Source organism: Diadema antillarum, unplaced genomic scaffold (genome assembly GCF_040938485.1).
Source record: "Diadema antillarum isolate AM-2024a unplaced genomic scaffold, OU_Dant_1.0 seq00000781_RagTag, whole genome shotgun sequence".
NCBI lineage: Eukaryota > Metazoa > Echinodermata > Echinoidea > Diadematoida > Diadematidae > Diadema > Diadema antillarum.
In genome coordinates, this window is record NW_027271669.1 from 1,279,490 (window position 1) to 1,303,017 (window position 23,528).

At 39.3% G+C, this 23,528-nt stretch overlaps 2 protein-coding genes across 2 annotated transcripts in view; one reads left to right on the forward strand and one right to left on the reverse strand.

Moving 5' to 3' along the window:
* Positions 1-615: 615 nt before the first annotated feature.
* On the reverse strand, positions 616-16,163 carry LOC139739067 (uncharacterized). The gene is made up of 10 exons (XM_071649679.1): positions 16,138-16,163; positions 12,118-12,218; positions 8,611-8,680; positions 8,080-8,188; positions 7,198-7,287; positions 5,844-5,885; positions 5,260-5,402; positions 4,544-4,757; positions 3,655-3,820; positions 616-3,293 (listed from the first exon to the last, which is right to left on the reverse strand). The coding sequence occupies exons 1-10, from the start codon at positions 16,161-16,163 to the stop codon at positions 1,744-1,746; spliced, it is 2,511 nt and encodes an 836-aa protein (XP_071505780.1). The 3' UTR covers positions 616-1,743.
* Positions 16,164-20,794: 4,631 nt separating this feature from the next.
* The window catches only part of LOC139739045 (kidney mitochondrial carrier protein 1-like), a 29,777-nt gene continuing 27,043 nt past the window's right edge, over positions 20,795-23,528 (forward strand). The window contains exon 1 of the mRNA XM_071649657.1: positions 20,795-20,852. The gene's annotated coding sequence lies outside the window, so the exon portion shown is untranslated. The remainder of the gene's footprint in view (positions 20,853-23,528) is intronic.

Genomic DNA, 23,528 nt, shown 5'->3' on the forward strand with positions numbered 1-23,528 from the left:
TAGAAGTATGCTCTCTAAACATCTTGCCATCATACAGTATCCAGAGTTTTTAAAGGACAAGTTCACCTTCATAGACATGTGGGTTGAGAGAATGCAGCAATATTAGTAGAACACATCAGTGAGAGTTTGAGGAAGATTGGACAATCCGTTCAAAAGTTATGAATTTTTGACATTTCTGCTCAGTCACGACTGGATGAAAAGACTACTATAGCTTGTGATGTCACATGTGTACAACTCTATAAAGAAAGAATGAAGAAAATTCAACATATTTCCATTTTTCTCGCATAACAAAAGAACACTCAACTTCTCTCTTTCGGGAGGCAGGGGGAATAATATTACCTCTAACATACGTCAGTAACAAGTCAAAGAAATGTGCACTTTATTCAAAAAGTAAAGTTTTGTGAAATTCTCTTTTTATTTTCCTTATATCGTTGTACACATGTGACATCATACACTGTAGTAGTCTTCTCATCCAGCAGTGATTGCGCAGACACTTTAAAAATTCATAACTTTTGAATGGATTGTCCGATTTTCCTCAAACTTCCACCAATGTGTTCTGCTAATATAGCTGCATTTTCTCAATCCTTATGCATATGAAGGTGAACTTGTCCTTTAATTTGTAATTGTGCAAAAGCAAAGATTTTAATGCCACAAAAAGGGGAGCAAGGCCCGAAACAAGAACCTACCTCATGCAGTAAATCACCAGGTCCCAACTATCCTTTATGTGTTGACCAAAGGGAAATCAAAGTTTCTTTCATTGTGACATATATTTTGGGCAAAAAAAAAAGAAAAAAAGAAAAGAAAGAGGGAAAAAAAATGAAATCTAAGAAAAATCTACAAGAATGTGAATAAACAAGAAAAATGTTTTATCCTGAACCAAACAAGGGTAAAATTGCTCATCGTGTCAAGACCAGCAAACTATTGTTGAATAATCACTCTCTACACTTGTCTTCCTTACCTCTGTCTGTTTACAGTCAAAGAGACTACCCCAAATGATGAGCACCACCTGTATGTGTGTACTAGATGCTACTTATCATTTCTGAGCTGCAATTGGCTTCGTGGATAAAATCTTTAATGACAGGCAGGTCCTATCTGTGACATGATTATTGTGAAATCTAAAACATTTGACAATATGCATTGAGAATAGATTTTTTTTTTTTCAATACTCTTACAGTTTTAGCACTCTCCTGTCACATTCCATCATTTCCTTTTTATCAATACTGCATCATCCCCATCCCAGCAAAACATGTCCATGCAGTGTATAGTTGGGGTTGTTTCAAGTGTACAGAATTGATGAGGGTCCAGATATAAAGAGATAGATCAGCTGGACCTGACAACCTTGTTATAACAGGATCCCCCTGTAATGTAGGGACACCTCACTGACCATAAGTGAGAAACCAAGTAACAATGACTGCTTGAGGTTTGTATCTCAACTATTGTTGCAATCCTCAACTATCGTTGCTATCCTCCAAGCTAAGCTTTATTTTAGTTGAAAATTTGACGAGTCTGGTGGTAAGTATGAGAGCAGCAAAACAGAATGCACAATTAAGATTCCAATTTACAATGCTTGGAGTACAAAATGTTTTAGTTTTGTTTGTATGACTCACATGCATTCTTTTAGCAAGGCAGCAAAACAGTACTTGCAGACAAGGCAGTTCCTCTCCTTGCCACAGAAACAAAAAAGCAACAATGCTGAAATGTTCTGGAACAAAATTACACAACAGTAGAATTCCAATACTGGCATTATCTTTCTTCAATAAGTTTGGAAGCTACACGTAAAGATTTCATGGCAGCTAACCTCAGCCTTTCTTCTTCTTTCTCATCGTCATCCTCATTGGTTACAACACTGCCATCTTTACCACTAGCAAGAATTGTCTCCACAGGTGCAACCTCCGGCTGATTGGATACAGGGTCATCATTAGCCACAGTCATTTGATTCTTCTGACGTTGTTTTATTCTCTCTCTAAGTTCCAGCTCCTTTTGAATCATTTCAGCAGCATCAACTGACTTTTTCTCTCTTTCCTCATCTGACTGCAAACTCTCATTCTCTGAGCATATAAATTCTTGCCTCCTCCTTTTCCTTTCCCAAGGATCATGTCGTCTTTTTGAGCGTGAGCTTTTCTTACTCTTTCTTTTCTCTTTCTCCTTCTTCGATGGTCTCAAAGTTTTGGGATCCTTGGCTTCATCGTGATTGCTTTTGCTTCTCTTCAGACACTCTTGCTGGTTTTTCACATTGTTGCTTGGGCTCTCAACATGGAATTCCAATTCTTTATTAGATGAAAATTTTGGGGAACACGCAGTAAGTTTATCCTGTGATATCTCTTTCACTTGAAGACCATCTCCAGAAGATATCTCATCCTTCTCCTCCTCCTCATCATCATCATGGTAACTGTTGCCATGGTGAAGATATTTTTTCTTCTTGTACATCACGTCCCATTCTCCCTCACACCTCCTCAACTTTCCATTTATCTCCTTTTCATTTGTCTCTGGGCTACTACTTCCTGATCTCACTTCATGCCGATATTGTTTTTGTTTGTACTCTCTGGTACTATGTCCGCTACTATTTTGGCTTCTATCTGGCTCTTGCTCCACGCTCCTGCTTCGAGACCTATCCCTTCTTGTCTCCTTAACCCTGTCTTTTTCCTTAGTGTAGTCCTTACTTTGAGGTCTCCTTTCCCTACTCCTACTTCTACTCCTGCCATGATTGTCTTTGTACTCTTTACCATGACTCTGTCGATGACTCGATTCTCTATCTCTACTCCTACTCCTGCTGGTTCTCCCCTTCCTGCTCCTGCTCCCCTTGTGAGGCTGGACTCTCCTGCTACCACTTCTACCTTTCCTTTCCCTACTCTTACTTCTACTTCTACTTTTACTTCTACTTCTACTCCTGCTACTGCTTCTGTTGCCTCGCCTCTCAACACTTCTGCTCCTCCTAGAATGTCTTCTCACGCTTCTATCTTGACTCCTGCTCCTCGACCGCCTCCCTCTTGATCTACTCCTTGACCGCCTTTCTCTTGACCTACTCCTTGACCGTCTTCCTCTTGACCTACTCCTTGAGCGGCTCCTCCTGCGACTACTTCTTCTCCACCTGTCATATCGACTTCTGCTCCTGCTTCGTGATCGTCTCCTGCGGGTGTAGCTATTGAGTTCTCTCCACTTATCATTACCATGGCGATGGGGCATCCTGGGTGGGTAGTCCTGATCCGCTCCTGAGAACTCTCTGTTGGGATTCTGGAAGACATGGAGGAAGTTGCAGTGTTTCCCCTTTGGACAACGATTGCGATGGAACAGACCTGGAATTGAAGCAACAGTGACATCAAAATGAATACCATATTGATGTAATTCATTCCAAAAGGACAGTATGACTGCCGCCTTGAAATCTCTCATTAAACTGAGCTGTATGTTGTAGAAGTGTGTGCCTAACACATTTAAAAAGTCACATGTGTAAAGTATTGTTTGGGTTAGGGATGTCAACAAGCCTACTTGTAATTTACAGATGTACTGATATATGCAAACTCTTCAACAGTTCACAAGGTCTTCCTTACATATGGAAATAGCAGTGTCTCATTGACATTTTCATTAGGAAGGGGACCTTCCAACTATTAAAACACAAAATATCAGAAAGACATGTAATGATAAAGGAGAAGGTGGTACCACAAATTGCTGGCTTCCACTTGGTGACAGCGCAGTACTGTGGAGCAAGCTGCTGACCACCATAGAAGCGTCCATTGAACATCTCCACTGCCCGTGATGCCTCCTCCTCCTTGCTGAACTGAACATACACATTTCCCCTCAAATGTGGCTCCCAATTACGGCACACCTGTGACAGGGTATGGTAAAAAAAGTTTTCAAAAATGTACTCAGTATCTTTTTCCATTTTCTAAAGGAAACTGAAATCTGTCTCGATACTTGCACTGTATCAAAGGTGATCAACATCTAAGAAGTCAGTCACCGACAAACTAAGCACATTTCCTGCAAACAAACTAGCTTCTGATGACGATCAAAGTGGTGGCAAAAACTGTTACAAATGTCAAATACTCACACATACTTTTGAGCGCATGATGCCAAGTTAGTGTGTGACAGAACAAAAAAAAAATGCTTGGAAAACATAATGCACTGCTGTTATTCCAATTGATTTTATCAGTAATATTATATAAGAGATGGATAATGGTAGACAAACACAAAGTCTTGGGTCACTGTCAAATTTGTAACCTATCTAAATTTTAGTTTAGTAGATATTGCATACATACAGATACTGTAAAAGTGAGAGTTTCAGCGCGAGTAATTTTTTGCGCTCAGCCAGGTAAGATGAATTCAGTATGTGTTTTAAATTTTGCAGAATAAAAATATAAGCAGTAATACATATAACAAGCAAAAAAATGTGCATGCTTTTATTTTTGCACCAGCTTTTATATGTTGCGCCAAATGCACAAAATGCACAAGATTTTGCTTGGTCTTGCCATATGTTTGTTTGTTTATTCAGCTTTTCTTTTTTATTGGTCCTGTGAAGATTAACAATGTGATGAAATGTGTGCTTGCTTACCTTGAGTTGCACAACATTCCCACACTCCCTGAATTCTGGTAGAACATCATCATAGAACTCCCTGAAGTTGACGTATGCTGATTCCTCGTCACACTCCAGTCCAACATCTGCATCGTATTCATCCCGGAAGTCAGACCCAAGGCCAAAGTTTGTGTACATTCCAAAAAACACCAGAGTTGGGCTGCTCTCAGTGGGTGGATGTGTCCGAGAACATCTGACATTTGGGAAATGAAAAAAAAAAAGTGAGCGCTAGAAAATGATTCTTAGAGTCTCTGAAAGTCTCTCTGTCCCTCTTTTTGTCCGTCTGTCTCGCTCACTCTATTCTCCCTCTTAATACATTTGTACTACTTGAACTCTGTGCACCACTTTTGCTGGAGTTTTTTCCTTCCCCTCACAGTTGTAAGACTTCTTCTTGGATACTGATACACTACTCAAAATGAAGTTCAGTGCATACTTGCACATAATTTTGTGCAAATGTCATTCTTTCTAGTGCTTTGCCAGAAAACAAACAAGCAAATAATCAGAGACAATAAAAAAAAAAAGTGTTTTCAATATCCAGATCTACTTGTCGATTAAAAATTGATGAAGATGGTTTAGCCACTTCAATGAAATTGTCCATAGCTGCATGAAGTCATCCCATTCCTCCAACACAGAAGCAAAGTATGTGTAACATTGCTTCGATATGACTGGCAGCTACTTTTATGTGTGGTACTAACCTGTCTCTGAATCGGCAAGCACCAGTCTTTGCAAAGAAGGAACAGACCTCATTCCGCTTCTCTGGCTTGTTTGCCTGGCCATGGGCAGGGTTTGGCTGGCTAGATGGGGCGTCTGGGTTGCGCCACTCTTGCGGGGAACCCTGCTGATTTGGCACAAGAAAGTTCACTTCAATATTATATTTCAAGGGGAACTCCAAAGAGCTCATGTGAAATCATGTTTACGATTTATGATTTAGCCACAACAAACCCTTCTTCCAAAAATTCAGCATCACAAGGTCATTCACTAAAAAAAAAAAATACAAGCTTTTCTTTTTGATTCCATCTGTCACTCATCCAATATGCAAATGTGGTTGTGACTAATATAATAATTTCATGAAAAGATGTGAAACTCTAAAATTCTAAACTTTCTTTTTTACATATGATATGTCAGAGCTTGATTAAACTTCTACAATTCTCTTTGTTTAATATTACTCATTTATTACAGTAAACTTGAACTGGGAGAGCTTATGTTCTTTACAAGATATATAGGAGAAGATTAAACCAAAGTTGTAGGAATGGATTTTAATTAGTGCAATTATTCTCACCTTTTCATTGCCTAGTTCCACATCAAGCTGTTTCAAGACACTCTAGATTTGGAGAAGACGGATGAGATGGTCACATGACGAGGATGACAATCTACACAGAGTTCTGTTAAGTTCACAAACCTTCACTTCATGCTACCCTCAAAACCAGGATCAATGACAAGTTTGATGAAAAAGCAATCCCAATACTGTACTTCAAAATCATAAAACAAGTCTTATATTGCCTACATAATAAAAACAAGCAAACACAACATTATGACAATGACATCACAAACATTGTTGAATTTGGTTTAGATAAATGTACCATCTGAACTTTTTCCTGGCTTAGCAAAAGAACCAACCAAACAGTGGTCATAAGTTCAAAAGCATGTTCTACCTTGTCATAAACTCAATCAACTTCCCTTTGAATTAGTACTTCACCATTTCAAGAGAACAAACATACAAAATTACTGAGCACTGACGTTACTTGTGTTGTACAATTATACATCATCTTCAATGTAATCAGAGAACATCTTGTGGTCCTGTGTCATGATTACACTGTTCAGTATCAACAAAGCAAACCCAGGACATGTTCCATTGTACCAGGTAAAAAAGATACGCAAATATGCCGTGGATGAGAGAAAATGACAGCTGATTTCCCAATCCTGTAGCTGAGCGGTATCAAGGTTAAGGAAAGGCAAGCACACACACAAACAAATCTTAAATACCTAATATATGCAATGCTAAATGCAAGGAACAGAACAATTATGTAGTTTAGGATATTTTCATGTACAGATGTACAATGTACTTCTTTTCTGAACCCAAAGTCCAAGAAACTCATTTAAAACCATAATATTGAAAATGACACCCATGTAGCAACAAGCACAATCAATAAAATGCCAGAAAAGAAATGCATGGGAAACATTCTTGGTGCAATCAGCTTTGGGATAGAGTACTCATCTATTAGTAAATTATAATCAGTTATGCAACAGTGTATCAAAATGTGATGAGTTTGGTGTTTGGTGTACTCAGTATGTTATGGCTTAACACAGTCAAATTTAGTCAAGAGCTTATTCACTAGCTTAAACTATAATAGCAAAGATGTTTCAAACTATGTAACCCTTACTTCATAGTAAGTCACTAGCTGCTATTCATTTTGTTAAGTGTTGTGTAACGAACCAATCTCATAGTGGGTTGATCGTAATTTTTCCTATTTGTTGTTGCTAGATTTTCCCCCATAGCTTTCCTGCATTCAGTCATAAAGATGCTCCAAGTATCAATAGTAGTGATGCTTTACTGATTGTGGATATGAGAGCTGGAAGGCAGTGCAAGCCAAGCGGTGACATCACCCAACAGAGGCAGGGTACTCAGTCATCACCTCAAGTTCCTGGTCCTTCTTTTCTCTCTCCTTCTCTTCCTGTTCTCGTTCCCTCTTCTGTCGCTCCTCCCATTCATCCTGTATTAGCTTCTGCAAAAGACATAGAGCCATGGTGGTAGAGCAAATACTGAATAAAGCATGCATGTCTGTTGTGTTTCTCTGTTTTTGGGTGTGTGTGTGTGTGTGTGTGTGTGTGTGTGTGTGTTTGCGTGTGTGTTAATTTTGATGTCTGTCTGCTTGTATGTTTGTACAATGTTTGTGTATAATGCAGTTTGTCTTTGTATACTGTTTTGTTTTTGTTTCTGTGAACGTGAATTTTGTGATATGAAATTGAATGAAATTTGGATAAAGAATTATTTTTTAAAAATCATATGTTGCTGTCTTTGGAGATATATATTTATATGTCTTCAATCGTTGATCACTTACCACTCTAAAAAGTCATAAATGCTTAATAAAGACAAACACTGCTAAAGTCTGCCTTCATATTTGCTTGACAGGAACAACACACTTTGATCATGTCAATGCATCTTAAATGGATACATGCTGGTATAGTGGTGTGTAAAGCAGCCTAATGCTTGAATACACATATTTGAGGACTCTTAAGAAAATGAGTAGTAACTTGTGTTATCTCATTTTTACTTCTTTTTCTAACAAAATACATAACCACATAACACACTATCTCTGTTGTTTGGTTTTCAGGTATTTGGTTTATCTTTGTATCACAAGATTTTGATGTGTAACACACATTGGAAATTTGTATCATTTCTTGTATCAATTTTTTTTAGTTTGGATGAAGAAAATAAAGCAAATGCAAAAGAAACACATTAGTTTGCAGCTTCTCATGAGTGTTTGTGTTTTCATCAATCAGTCTGAGTGACTCACTCTTTCAGCTAGCTCCTTTTCCTTCTTGGCTTCTTCTGTCTGACGTTTTTCAGCAAATTCCATCTGAGCATGGTTCTCTCTCTCTAGCCATGCAGCATGGGCCTCTAACCTATCAGGGATATATGCATTCAAATTATTCAATCACATGTTTGCCATCAACCATTTTTTTTTCCACTGCTTTTTCTTTTACCAGTTTATGCATTAGACCATCTCTTTATTGAAACAATAGTGTAAACGGTGGCATTAGTCACAACAACAGCAATCACACTAGAAATTAGGGTCCACATCAGTGGTAACAAGAACTTAAATATTCAAAATATTCTGAATAACGTAAAGGGCGAGGTTGGATTGCAAGGAACATACATTTCAAGTCCACCCATGTTAAGGTGTAAATCTGCTTAGAGAAAACTAATACAATGTGCTCAGATAACTTCAGCAATTTTCCACACTGTGTTTCGAACATGGGGCTGTCATCAACACTATTTCATTAGAAGAGGCTAACTTATGAGAAAAGAAATGTACTGTAATTACCTGGCTTGTTCAGTTTGAATACTGCCATCCCCCTCAACACCTGACATTCCTTGTTCTTCTTCTGTTTCATCTAAAGACAATGTGACAAACAATGTAAGCAATTGATGAGAAGGATAGATGATATATTCTATGAAGTACGTATCTCTTACAGTCAAAAGACTGAATAGAATGTATACTTGTAATGGCGTTGTAAAAGAAAGAGGATAGATGCATAAAAGAAACTGATAATGTATGCTTACAAAGCAAACACTGATTTTGCAATGGGAGTGATACACACAAACACATTTAAGAGCAATATCCAATCACATTCATTCATAGTGGGACACAGAAGAACATCCCTCCACATTAACGCTAAATTTGCAGTGCAGTAAAAAATATTTTGCTCATTATCTTTTTTAAAAGGGAAAAATATGGGCACATTACAACAAACATTATGAACACTGTAATTATACAGTCAAACTCGGATACCTCGAATTCGACGGGACTGAAGAAAATGTTTCGACGTACGCGAATTTCGAGGTACGCGTACGTCGAATTTTCTTCGACTTATCCGATGTTTATCGATGTTCAACATGGTGTCTGTTATAGTGCCTACTGATTGTTTGCATGCTTGTCAATTTGAATTGAATCAACTTTTATATGAATGAATTGAGTGAAAATAGGAAATGAAATCAAAATTTCAGAAATAAAGATTTTGGTGGCCCGATCGCGCCACCAAAAAAAAAAAAAAAAAAAAGTCGGATGTTTGCCTTTACTTTTCAAAATGAACAGCGGTAACAATCGGCTACGTAAGATGCTAAAATAAATGTCAGAGTTTTGCGTTTAATTGTGGAAATGAATGACGGTAATATTCGACTCGGTATGATACTAAAATAAATGTCGGATGTTTGCTCATACTTTTGGAAATGAATAACGATAAGACTCAGCTCCGTTTGGTGCTAAAACTAATGTTAGATATTTGATTTTGCGTTCGGAAATGAATAAGGATAACATTCGGCTCCGGAAGACGCTGAAATAAATGTCGAATTTTTGCTATGACGTTCGGAAATGAAAAACAATAACATTCAACTCCGTACGATGGTTAAATAAATGTCGGATGTTTCCTTATACTTTTGAAAGTAAATAGCAATAGCATTCGGCTCCGAAAGATGCTAAAATAGATGTCAGATGATCGTTTTTATGTTCGGAAGAAAATAGCAGTAATATTCTGCTCCATCATGTCCATATGATGCTAAAATAACTGTCTGATGTTTGCTTTTAAATTTCGAAATGAATAACAGTAACATTCAGCTGCGTTTAATGGTAAAGTCAATGTTTGATGTTTGCTTTGACGTTCGGAAAAGAGTAACAATAATATTCAACTCCTGACAATGATGAAGTAAATGCTGGATGTCTGCTTTTATGTTCGAAAGTAAATTGCAATAACATTTAGCTCCGGAAGATGCTAAAATAAATGTCGAATGTTTGCTTTGATGTTCTGAAGTGAATAACAATAACATTCAACTCCGTACGCTGATAACATAAATGCCGGATATGTGCTTTTACGTCCGAAAGTAAATGTCAATAGCATTCAGCTCCGGAAGATGCTAAAATACATGTCGAATGATTGCTCTTACGTTTGGCATGTTTGGAAGTGAACAGCAGTAACATTCTGCCCCATACGATGATAAAAAAAAAGAATATTGGATATTTGCTACGGTACATTTCAAAATAGATATCAGTAACATTCAGCTACACGTTTCATAGTCCAAAATGTCTGATGTCTTTATGCCTTGACGTTCAAAAATGAAAAACAGTAACATTCGGCTCCGTGCGATGATAAAATAATTGTCAGATGATTCATTTCACTTTCGGAAGTGGACAGCAGTAACATTCGGCTCCGTTCGATAATGAAATAAATGTCGGATGTTTGAAATGAATAACGGTAATATTCTGCTCCGTACGATGCAAAAATAAATAACAGATTGTTGCTTTAAATTTTGGAATTGATTAATGGTATTAATCCGCTCAGTTAGATGCTAAAACAAATAGCGGATGTTTGCTTTCACGTTTGGAAATGGATTACGATAGTATTCAGCTCCGTAAGATTCTAAAATGAATGTCGGTTGTTTGCTTTTACATTTAGAAATGAATAACGGTAACTTTCGGTTTTTTACAATGCTAAAACAAATGTCGGATGCTAACAAGTGTCAGCAAATGCTCCCATTTTCTCATTTCAAACGTAAGTTTTGACCTCCTCAATATATGGGCATCAACTTTTATAATAATATCTACGCCTATTTGTCAAATCTTTAAACACTGAGTAAGATGATTGAATTTTCTATTCATTTGTTTTAGACATGGACATCTGTTTCACTTCAATAATGCTTAATATTAATTTGTCTATGTTTAGTAGGACCGATTTAGTTTTTCTAATGTTTTTCCTGATTTTTTTTTTGTCACCAGATTTTACTTTCGACCACCAGAAAATAAAAATCAATGATATTGGTGGCCCGATAAAACTTAGTGTGGAGCCCTGTGTATTCTATTCTTCATTGTGATCGGCCTATACTTCCAGATTTTCATAATCGCATTGCTGGAAAAAAAAACAAAAACAAAGTTTCAGTGCTTGCGTTCTCGGGGAAGTAAACTTCGTGAAAGGCAAAAAAAAAAATAGTTTAAAAAAAGGCACTACGAGGTAGATTGATGTTTTGACAGTGGAGCGTGATTATTAAATGGCAAAGATATAACTGTCAACGTAAGCAGGTGCGCCCCGACGGTTGAGAAATCTACGCGCACGATCAAAAATCAAAACACAGTGGTTAAAGAAAAGCAAATGATGGGGCAGCGCGTAGTGCTCTATTGTAAAGCACTCCATTGGCACGGGTGCTATGTGCATACCATGTACGTGTGGTGTTGGGGATTTTCCTTGTCAGCTGTGTATCGGGTATTTCTTCTTGGGTGCGCGATTGTTCTGGTCTCAGAATATTTACAATCGAGTGTGAAAACATGTGACACGTCTTCGCTGTCCACGCGCGCTTAATCGGAGATGCTAAGTGATGTTTACAATTTCGATTCGAGCAACATGCTGGGAAAAACAATAAGTTAATTAAGATCGGGACATTAGATTTCCCTTCGAGGTAACCGAACTTCGAGTTATCTTTTTCGAGCTACGCGAATTTTAATACACGGAAACTCCATAGGAACAATCGGGACTTTCATTTTGCCCCCGAGGTAAGTGATATTCGGCTTATCCGATGTCGAGGTATCCGAGTTTGACTGTACTCTTCTCTAAAGTCAGATTTGACACTCTACGAACTTACACACAGTTATCAAAAAAGAAGAGGAAAATAACTCTCCACTAGCTATCATTTAAACTAGAAGACTTTAACAAAAAAATGAAAAAAAAGCTGAAACCTAAATGCATACTATTAATTTGTGGCACGTAAAACATTCCTTGCTGTGCAGAGGCAGACAAATTGTCATTTCAGTTGGCTTATTGGTATTATTTATAGCAAACGAACTTGCCAGCAATTTTGTCCCCTTTATCGGCATCTCTCATCTGGGCAGCTGCCTGTCGTCTCTTTTTTCTCTTCTCTTTCCGCACTTGAGCCCGGAACAGCTTCCGCCTGTGGAGGGCAGGGCAGATGAATATCTATTTGAGGAAAATCTACTTGTAGATTGCAATATGAGTTCTGATCCCATTTAAAACACCAATGTTTACAACTGCAGACAAATATATATATTGTACATATATTATGCATATCAATAGAGTAATATGAGATATCTAGAGAGTTCCATCTTGCAGAGTATCTCATGAGCTATTATGTTTCATTTTGTGTAAAATGTACCCAGTAGGTGTGGAATAGTAATTTGGAATATACAATGTATGCACAAGATCAGGTTAGTACCGATTTTATTTTTCTCGTTACGAATTTTTGTAAAAAGATGTCAGACTTCAGCTTCATGAGGCTGATTTGTGCCCGGAGAGGTGAGAGCCGCAGAAAAAAGCACCGAAAATATATAGTTTGATCAGGCCGCTAGGTACGGCAGCCTTGCATTGAGCGAACCTGCTGGTGCCCATGTTTCGATGGGTCGCTGTGCATCGGTTGATTAAAACTCGATTGTTGTAAAAGAAAAACAGACAGAATTTTTTCTTCTTTTCATCATGGTCGGATAGTGGACATGGGTGTGTAACGAATAATCACAGTGAAAAGTTGCGACAAGTTATATGTCAAATGTGAGAGGAATAAAAAGTGAACAGGGAGCTTCACGAGTCTCTCTCCCCGGGGGCGTCATGAGGCTCTCCGGAGGCCTCGTGAGGCGGAGGAGTGCTCGTACGAGGGAGCAGGCCTCATGAGTGGGTTTCTCTGACTGAGCTGCACCCGAACAGACGCCATGTGCGACTTATCGACGTGACAGCAGAAAGGTCGTTCTCTTCCAACTCCCTGGTGACCGTGGTGACCGTGGTGACAGCGACAGGGCTGTTTCACCCACAGGTTTTCAGTGGTACCCTAGTATAAGAATTAGGCCTAAACTAGTATAAGTAGTAACCGCACCACCGGAGCGGTGGCGGGCTGCCCGAACGCTTCGGCTCGGGCCACTAGGGTAACATCCCCAGTATTCGGCCACTTAAGCTTTTTTGCAATATTTTTCAAACTAAAATAATACATACATGTACATCATATCCACAGCAATGTAAGTGAAATATATCAAATTTCTTTAATCTCAATTTTCATTTTGTTAAATATCACACAGAATTTCACAAAATCGCAAAATATAGACCTATCACCTTGAAAATTCCCCAGTATACGGTCACAGCAACCAGTATTCGGTCACGCGATATGCGTGTTAAAGGCAGCTGAAAAATGCACGCGCGCTACCTTGTTGGCGCAAAATTGCATCGGGGACGTTGTGGTGCCCGTTGGTGACCGAATACTGGGGACTCGGCACTTGCATTCAACCTTTGTACATTGTCATTGAAACACTGTATCGGCACGTACAGAAATTTTGTTTTTCTTTTGCGTTTTTGAGGATACCATCACAGACACTCCAAGCTTGCGATAAGCAAAAAATCCCGCAAGAGAACGGCCTATTTCTCGATTTTTAGTGCTTTTTTGGCGACCCGTACTCTTATTAAGTGGGCCTTGTCCACGCGGGCTATTGGAAAGTAGCGCCGATTCTGCACTGAGTTTTGACAGTAAAATTTGGGATTTTGGATGGATTTTTGGAGGGGGCTAAGGGAGTTTCCTAGGCAAAATCGTGAAATAGGCCCCACCGCAGTGCGCGTGCACCCGTGCGTTAGCAAGCAAGGGTAGGTCCTAGGGTTAGGGTTAGGGTTTAGGGTTAGGTAGGGTTGTATTTATGGTTAAATTGGCCGTTAAATCAGTTGAGGGACATTAGGGAGTTCTTTTGAGAAGAAAGGGAGGACGAAAGATGCTATGCTGTGGAAATCGGCCCCATCGGGTGCACCGCTGTATCAATTTCGCGTAAGCGCCGTTTGGTGGGGCCGCATTCACGAGTATTATACTGTGGAAGGAAGCCCCACCGCCGTACTTACCTACCGATGAATGCCACACGGTGGGGCTGAATTCACAAGTATAATTATAAATAGGCGAGCCGCCAATAGTATTACTAACAGCTACAGTCTGACTAGTAGTAGTAGTGGTACGGACACGCAGTGGTGGGGCCTATTTCACGAGTATGCCGTTTCCTGTTGTGAATGAGTGTGCAAGTATGTGAATAAATGTGATTTGCGTGTGTTGTGACAGTTGAACTTACTGGCTGGTGACTAGAGTAACTGCGGCAGTATGCGGCCGTGCAGCCGTTCGCGGCAGGTACAACATACACGGTAATATACCACTAAACACAGCACTGCACTGTTACACGCACACTACACATATACTAACACACTAGCAATCAACAAAAACCAACCGATAAAATGGGCACGATCTCTGACGAAAGTGAAATTTTCTCACCTAAATGACAACATATCGCATCCAAAATGAAATTTTCGGTACTTCTTAGAATAACAGTTAAGAAACAATGGTCCAAGAAACTGGATTTTTTGTCGTTTTCTCGATGTTCATGGATTTTGAAAACATATCCTCACATAAAATAGAACTTTCGCGAGCCGATGTGGGCCGCCATTTTGTTCGGAAAGTGGATGTTACCATGGAAAAAAATGTGAAAAACACGAGAAAGACATCAACAACACCGCCAGAATTGCGATCTTGTTTGCCGCCAATGCATGTGCGCCCACTATTTTCACATGCTTTCGCAATGGGAATTGGCGCTTACGCAATGTCCGCGAGACATGTGAAGGCGTTCAGCTAAAGATCGCGGAGCACGCGTGTATTGCATAGGGATTGTACATCGTGCCGCAAGCAGAAATACTACGTCGCATATCACCTTATCGGCGAAAATTGTGCCGGGTTTTGCCCTGGTAAATCATGAAAACTGCGTTGGTCAATGCTAAATTTCTTTCATGAAAACAATTGCGTTAATGAATAATCTTGTCTATGATATATGAAATGGTTGAAAATAATTTGCCTGATTTGTTTACAAGTTGGAAAAACCCTTAACAATGCTTAAACTGCCATAAATGGGATATTTTACTCTAACTTAGTGATAAGTGACCGAATGCCGGTAGCTGACCGAATACTGGTGCTCTTCCCCTTATACTAGCTACGCCACGGCCTCACGGAGCGTTTGAGCCAGTTAAAGGACAAGTTCACCTTCATAAACATAAGGATTGAGAGAATGCAACAATATCACTTAGTAGAACACATCAGTGAAAGTTTGAGGAAAATTGGACAATCGATGCAAAAGTTATGAATTTTTAAAATTTTTGTGTTGGAACCGCTGGATGAGGAGACTACTACAGCTTGTGAGTCATATGCGTACAACAGTATAAAGAAAATGTAAAGAAAATTCAACATATTTATTATTGTCACTTTTTACGCATTATAAAAGAGCACTTGACTTGCCTCTTTCTAAAGGCAGGGGGAATAATATTACCCATAACATTTTGTCGGTAACAAGTCGGGGGAATGCGTTCTTTTTTTCAAAAAATGAAATTTTGTGAAATTCTCTTTATATTTTCCTTATAAGTTATAATATATTGTTGTACGCATGTGACATCTAAGTTATTCACACACTGCAGTAGTCTTCTCATCCAGCGGTTACTGCACAAAAACTTCAAAAATTCATAACTTTTGAACGGATTGTCCGATTTCCCTCAAACTTTCAATGATGTGTTCTACTAATATTGCTACATTCCTTCAATCCTTATGTTTATGAAGGTGGACTTGTCCTGTGTACCACCTTGTACCCATAAAACCCATGGCTAGGTCCTACACGCGTCGGTTACTAACTTGGTCGCTCTCCACTGAACCGATTCCACAGGTCACAAAATACATCACAGCCCATTTCCGTAAGAACCAACACACACCATACACTCAACCGGTAATAATATCGTTTGTCATGTTATTAAAAAGCACACTAGAGGTCTAATTTGTTAATGATAGGGCATGCAGTTACACTTACGTGATGTGAGCAGTGCAGGCTGCCATTTTGGTGTCCTTCTGACAAAACTGAACTGATAGCGTAGAGGGGGCGCTCTTCAACATCTTCTGAACGGCTGCACTCTGTGTGTGCTGCAGCTGAGCTTGAATGTGAGCAGAGGATTCGAAAAGACCATGCCCGTCCGTTTTATAAAAGTCATCAAACATAAATCTCAGAATGGTCCTATAGTCGCTTAATTTTGTAATCACATGAGACTTTCAATACCATTTCGTGAAGTCTCTCATAAGTGTGTCTTATGAGCGAAAAGTCTCTCACACTCATTTATGAAATGCATTTTAATTATCTTTAAAAGTCTAATGTGGGGGAATATACCAGTACAAAATCCATTAACTTTTTATGACGTCTCTCAAAAGTGTGTCTTCAATTCATTGAGCGAAGACCTACATCTCTTATAAGACTTTATGAAACGGACCATGGGGCCTATTTCATAAAGATTGAGCATATTCGCTGCAATCAGTCGCAAACTGCATTCAGTGGCGGATCCAGAGGGGGACACACGTTACCGGACGCGCGCCACCCAAGCATGGCGCCACCTCTTCATTTGTTTTAAAGCACGTGAGCCCCGGCAATTTTGTTAGGGCGCCTCCCCTTTATGGTATTGCTGGATCCGCCCCTGGCATTTCATAAACAGCTATGCGAATGATCGCAAGTTAAATATAGCGCTCTTGAAATCGAGTGTAAGTGCCTTCATGAAACAGGCCTTTACTCTCAATCCTATCGAATAGACTCAATAAATCGAGCCTAAGATCAATCGCAACTCTTTATGAAACAGGCTAAAGGACGCGGTGATATAATTCGTGTATTGCTCGTCAGCTCAAAAATTAATAAGGCAGTCTGTAAATCTTTCACTGTGGAACTTGTGTTGGGCCTTCTATTAGGTCATATAACTTTCACCCTGGGACGACAATAAGTTTCAACCGAATTAGATTCAGTGGGAACCAAAATGTTCCACTCATCGGAGTTTGATTGCAGTAACCATGCAGAAGAAGATAGGGGCCTACATCATCAAGGCCTTCATTGGTTAGGTTCCTATTTGACGACAAAAAAAAAAATATGTCTGACACCGGCAAAGAGTATGTATATTCCGGATCGACATCACAAAGAGAAAATCAATGTATAGGGCCTATCCATAACCCGTTTCACGAAATCCTTCAATTCCCATACACTACTCTCTAAAAAAAATCGAGTGAAAATTTTCACTCTAAAAAGAGTGAATACAAAAAAGAGTGAATTTCGAATGAAATTGGAGTGAATTTTGAGTGAAAATGCTCATTTTCACTCATTTTGGAGTGACGTCAGGGATCACTCCAAAATCTTCGAGTAATCCCTGACGTCACTCCAAAATGAGTGAAAATGAGCATTTTCACTCAAAATTCACTCCAAGTTCACTCGAAATTCACTCTTTTTTGTATTCACTCTTTTTAGAGTGAAAATTTTCACTCGATTTTTTTTAGAGAGTATAAATACAAAAGCCACCGGGTTCCCATGGGGAATGGGTTAAAAAACGGCATTGCAAACATGAAGTCACATATTAGTTAAAATCGAAGAAATAACACTTCTAGTATAGGCTAGCATTGTCAGTTTTGCAATGGTTGGTGCACACTTCATGTGAGTCCTGCAGAAAACCACTCCATCAACAAACATCTATTTGACGTCTGTTGGAAAAAAGCCAGCGGCCGCCAGTAAACAAACAAAAACAACAACAACAACAAGTTCAACAACAACAACAACAACAACAACTGCAACAATAACATAGTGACGGTAACAACAACGACAGCAACAAAAGGTCTTCACAATTTCATCCGCCAGTCCTCTATCGTTAAATCAGTGACCAAAAAAAAAAAAACCCAAAACCCCAAAACATACATTTTGGGGCTCACACATTTCTCCTCAAATCGATTGATAAAAATAACAAACTCATAATGATCGATTACCTTAAAAAAAAAAGAGAGAGAAAAAAAGAGTGTGTGTGTTTGGGGGGGGGGGCGCAATCCCCCTCCCACACTTCCGTTGCACCGGCCCTGCAGAACACCGACTGTTTATTGATATGCTGTTTTCGTTACTTGTATGCCATGCATGGAAGTTGGGGTGATATTTAGTATTTACTATATATCATCACGTGATACCCAGCCAACATTTAGACGTTTTCTCGACGTTCTTGATACGTTTCAAGTTCGTTATTTGGACGTTTTGCCAATACGTTTTCAGAACGTCTATATTTGTAGAAAGTTTTCGACCTATATAAAACGTTTCAAATGGACGTCCTCGTCTTTCAAACGTTTAAAAACCAATAAAAAAAAAACTTTCCGAATTTTTAAGGACCTGCAGAAAACCTTTTTGGACGTAAAAAAAAATAGACGTCAGTAAAACCTTTCGAGAATATCGAAAACGTTCTGTGGACGTTCTGCGGATGTCCAGAAAACCGGCTTTGAAAACCGTCTAGAACGTTCAAAAAAAAAACGTGTTAAGAACGTCTACAATGTCTTATGACCCGTTCCAGAACGCCAAAAAAACCTTTTAAGTAAGTCTATAATGTTTATTTTTTATTGGGCACCTGGAAAAAAAAGTATACTAGTAGTTATAAGATTAGTATACGCACATTTTGGGATTAATGTTTATACCATAATCCTAATCCTATATAATCCTATCCTAACCTGTTTCTATAATGTCCTACCATCTAAACTATACTACATCCTATTCCCAATTGCTGAATCTGTATCACATTCTTTTGTATACCAGCAAAATGTTGTAATGCATGAAGACATGGTTACTAAAATCACACACACCTTGATTAGGTCTATATTAACATTCTGAATTATACCTCTTCATAACACAATTTGATATTGTGAATAACTGAACAATAACATATGCACAATTTTTAACGCAGAAAGTTTGAACCCAGCATAAATCTATAGATTTCAATGTCTAGTTTTCAAATCTTACATTTTCTCATTTGAATATTCATAGTAGGCACTGTGATGAATATTCATGATAAAAACACCAATGACGAACACGTAGCGGACCAAATAAAAACGTTTGTGGACGTTTATAAAGGACGAAGACGTAGCAGACATAATGAAAACGTTTTGTATCGTCCATTGACGTTTTTAAAACGTTTCCAAAAAACCTGTGCTTTGCGGTTAATGCTAAGTCCCAACTTTGACGTTGTATGTACGTTTTAAAAACGTCCATTTTATACGAAGACGTACGGAACCTAAAAAAAAAAGAAAAAAAGCACGGTATTTGTTTGCTGGGTAGGCCCCTATAATGTATAGTGATCCACGTTTTGACAATATACATGCTTTCTATTTTTTTCAACCTTCCGAAGTGTACATTGCAATTGGTGGGTATTTATACGAAATTGCATATACATGTACGTATATCTCAATGTATGGGGTACTCTATGATATCAGTACGTCTGTGTATTCTTACACAAATGATAAACAATTGTTGTGTAATGTATGCTTTGTAAACTTGACAAAGTTGAGCATGCTCTTACGATCATATATATTTATATAAAAATAAATGAAATGAAATGCAAAAAAAAATCTCATTTAAATCATTCCATATAGGGCCTATTTATTCCTGCGCAGCGTATTGATTTCAATGCTTGAGTCATATGTACTATTCATTTTATGTAACAATATTTTCTGGCTTGCATGAGTATGAAGAGATGAGTAGTATTGTAGGAAGTTACTACCATTACAGTTACCATGGCAACAATGATCGAAGATTGCTTGCTGCGCTATTATGCATGCTCTTGTCAATGCCAACACAAGTGATGGCACGGTGAAATTGCAGTTAGGTTCTTTTGGGCATGTAGTCCCCACTATAAAGAAAGATCAAAACGTACCAGACTTTGCCAACAGTCTCCAGCACTGTTTTCTTTTCTTTCTTTCTTTTTTAAATTTGTATCACTGTTATTCTTGTTACAGATTGTATGTCATGGTTCATCATTTCTTTTTCATTTACAGGACGAAGAGGCAAGACGCCAGTGAAAATTCCCCCTTTCCGGCGATCACGTGCAGCGATCATGCCAACCCAGTCGACCGGGGAAAATCCCCAGCCAATCGCAGTTCGTCGTGTTCTACACATGTATGCTAAGCATGTGTGACCCATCATTCTGCAGCTGCAGCTGCTGCCCTCCCGTCACACAACGCTGCAACGCGACGGTCGTCGTTATCTCTCCAAATTAGGCTCTTACGAAAATATATCACTTATACAGGCTATCGTGCATTATATTGCTCGTTAATGGTAAAGGCGGTAGCTTCCATACTCTTTGGTTAAAACTAGGCAGTAATCACTTAAAATACTACTAGTAGTTGTTAGTATATAACTACTGTTTTTCTTTGGTGTTTTTTAATAGAGAGTATTAAAACTGGTATTAAAGGGAGCAAAACTTGCTAGAACCTAATTTCGCAATTTTACTTCAATGCCGTGCTGCAGCGCACCGTCTACGCACGTCGCGCGTCAACGATTTCTCTACGGAAACCATAATCTCAGTCAATTTGCACAGAACACAGCTAGCTCATGAACCGTCGCGTTTCACCGGCCGGTCCGGAGGAATCAAAGAGTAGAGTCTTGCTTTGGTAGGATACGGTGCCGGTGCGGTCAGTACGGGACGCGATAAACTGCTCGTTGCACTGCGGAAGTTTCTCCTTGTTGATTAATGATCGGTGAGTAGATATAATCTAAAATCTAGAAGTTCAGAATACCATTAGATGCGCAGATCTAGCATTTCTGTTGAAATGCCAGCTTTTCCACAATTTCAGGCAAGTGTGGGATGAGAGCTCTCTAACAAGCTAACGTTACGCTTCAAAATGACACGAGAGTCAGTGGTCACTGCACTGTCTGTGCTGTGCATGTGCAGTGCATGCAGAAGCCTGTAGAGTGTAGTGTAATGCCATTGGACATGGTGTGGTGTGTGACTGTGGTGAGATCGGCTATCCTGCTCCCTGCAACCCTCGACCCTGGCCCAGCCTGCATGGCTGCAGCTTTTCCACAATTTCAGGCAAGTGTGGGATGAGAGCTCTCTAAACGTTACGCTTCAAAATGACACGAGATGCGAGAGTCAGTGGTCACTGCACTGTCTGTGCTGTGCAGTGCATGCAGAAGCCTGTAGAGTGTAGTGTGTGTAATGCCATGGGACATGGTGTGGTGTGTGACTGTCCTGTGGTGAGAGCTGCATGGCTGGCTGGCTGGCCTGGACTGGTGCAGTGTGCAGGCCAGTGCAGCTTGGTAGTTTGTAAAGTTTAAGTAAAAATCTCCAAATGAAGTTATTTACTGTAGACAGCTACTAGATACTCTAGCACTTTTAATATTTATCATTGTAACTTGGTGATAACATTGTCATTGACCCTGTTAACCCGTTGAGGACGAGTCCCGAGTATGTCTACTCGGGCAGGTGTCTATGGGAAATGCGTGTTGTAGCAAAATCAAACCGTCCTCAACGGGTTAAAGTGTCTGAACATTTTTTTTTTATATCTTGGTTTTTTTTACTGTATCAAGCTTGTTCCTCTTGCATTTGCAATTCTCCAAACGTGCAAGAGCGTTCAATCCCCCCAAACATGCCAAAAACGAGATTCTTTTTGCTTGTCGACAAAGAACAGACAGGTTGGTGATCCACCTGTGCGAAAGCAGTCAAGTGGTATGATGGGTTGTGTTTCCGGACACTTGAGTTCGCGTGTGAAAACTTACCTATTTTACTTAGAATATGCACCCTTTACCTCAAAGACTTGATATAGACTCCTCATATACTTCTGCTAGACAACATACTCTGAAAACGGCATGAGAATTAACCTGCTAAATCGTTTGATTTCCCCTTCAAAGTGACTCCATGTACGTGTCTGGTCCCACAACGCTTGGTCATACATGTATGATGTATTCCCTTTCCATGGTCAAAACACTTTAAGTAAATTACATGTGCCATTGTCATACAGGGGTTGGACAATGAAAATATCTGTCAGTCAGGCGCGAGGTACTATGAGCCAATGATTACAATAGACGTCTAGATGTGCTGAACCGGATAGTCTCACAAAGTCATTCATTTCTGAATACACAAGAGGCACCTGAACGGGGTCAGTGAAAGTCATAATCTGCTGAGCTCAGCCTTGGTCGCTATGTAGAACAAAGCACACACTTAACTGGGAAAAAGGCAAATGCAATGTACATGTCTACTGTGATACACGCAGTTTTCATAGAGGTGTCTACCTGTAGAAAGAAAACAGATACTGGTATTGATAGAAGAAACTCAAATCCCTCTACAACTGTATCAAAGCCATTTTCTTGGCAGCATGTGAAAACACAAATAAACATGAGTTTAGACCACAATAGCCCGACCAGATGCTGTGCGAAGCACAGCGTCAGACAAACGGGGCCTCGCCATCAAAGTGGGGAACCACAACACAACTACAAAACTTGTAACAATTTATACATTACTTTAGACCTTTGTAGACCTTTGTACGTTACGTAAAGTGCATTCTTATATTACAAAAGGTACATAAGTACAAAGAGAGCCCTCACGATAAGTCCATTGAACAAAAAAATGGCACTTTTTAGCGCAATCCCCGACCATGGGGGTTCATCGTTGGAGAATTCAAAATGGCGCGTTGACCACTCAGCAAATTATGCGTGCGCGTGTGCCTGGCTGGAAGTGCAGCGATCTATTGTGTGCGTGCACTCTTTGGTAGCAGCACGGTCGACAGCGTGACCTTTAAAAGTGCATTCAGATCAGTGTGAACTCCCGATTTATCAGATGTACCGTTCGCACATGCTACATATAATCTTCTTTTTCGGTAAGTTGTGAAATGTGTACATATGTCAATATCGATAACATAGATATGTAGCGTCATTAATGAAGATTACATTTAATGAGTTTGAGGTGACAAAAAATGATGTCAAGTATCAAAACTCGATCGCTGAGCTCTCCTTGTGTTGTGGGCCGTTCCGGTACAGCCCTGTCGCTATACAGTGACTGGACTGTGTATACATGTAGTTACTGTAAGACCACAAATTCAGGCACTCTAACTCTTGTCTACATTTTTGGAACCTGGTACAATGTATGTGTACCAGGTTCCTGTATATCAGTGTGTGAGTTATTGCCACAGGAACCTGGTATACCTGGTACATGTACCTTCTGTGCCAGGTTCCTGTGAAGGAACAGGTTAATGTCTTACTCAAGCAGTTGATGGATGACATTCTCTACGTATGTGCGAAACTTCCTACAGCTTTATTGTTTAGGATAGATTACAGCATTGTCCATGTGTAGAATCTAAACATTTTAGATTGTCATGACTTCAGTTTATAGTCATCCAGGTTTAGGAAGACTATTGCTTGCAATGTAAATGCAATGG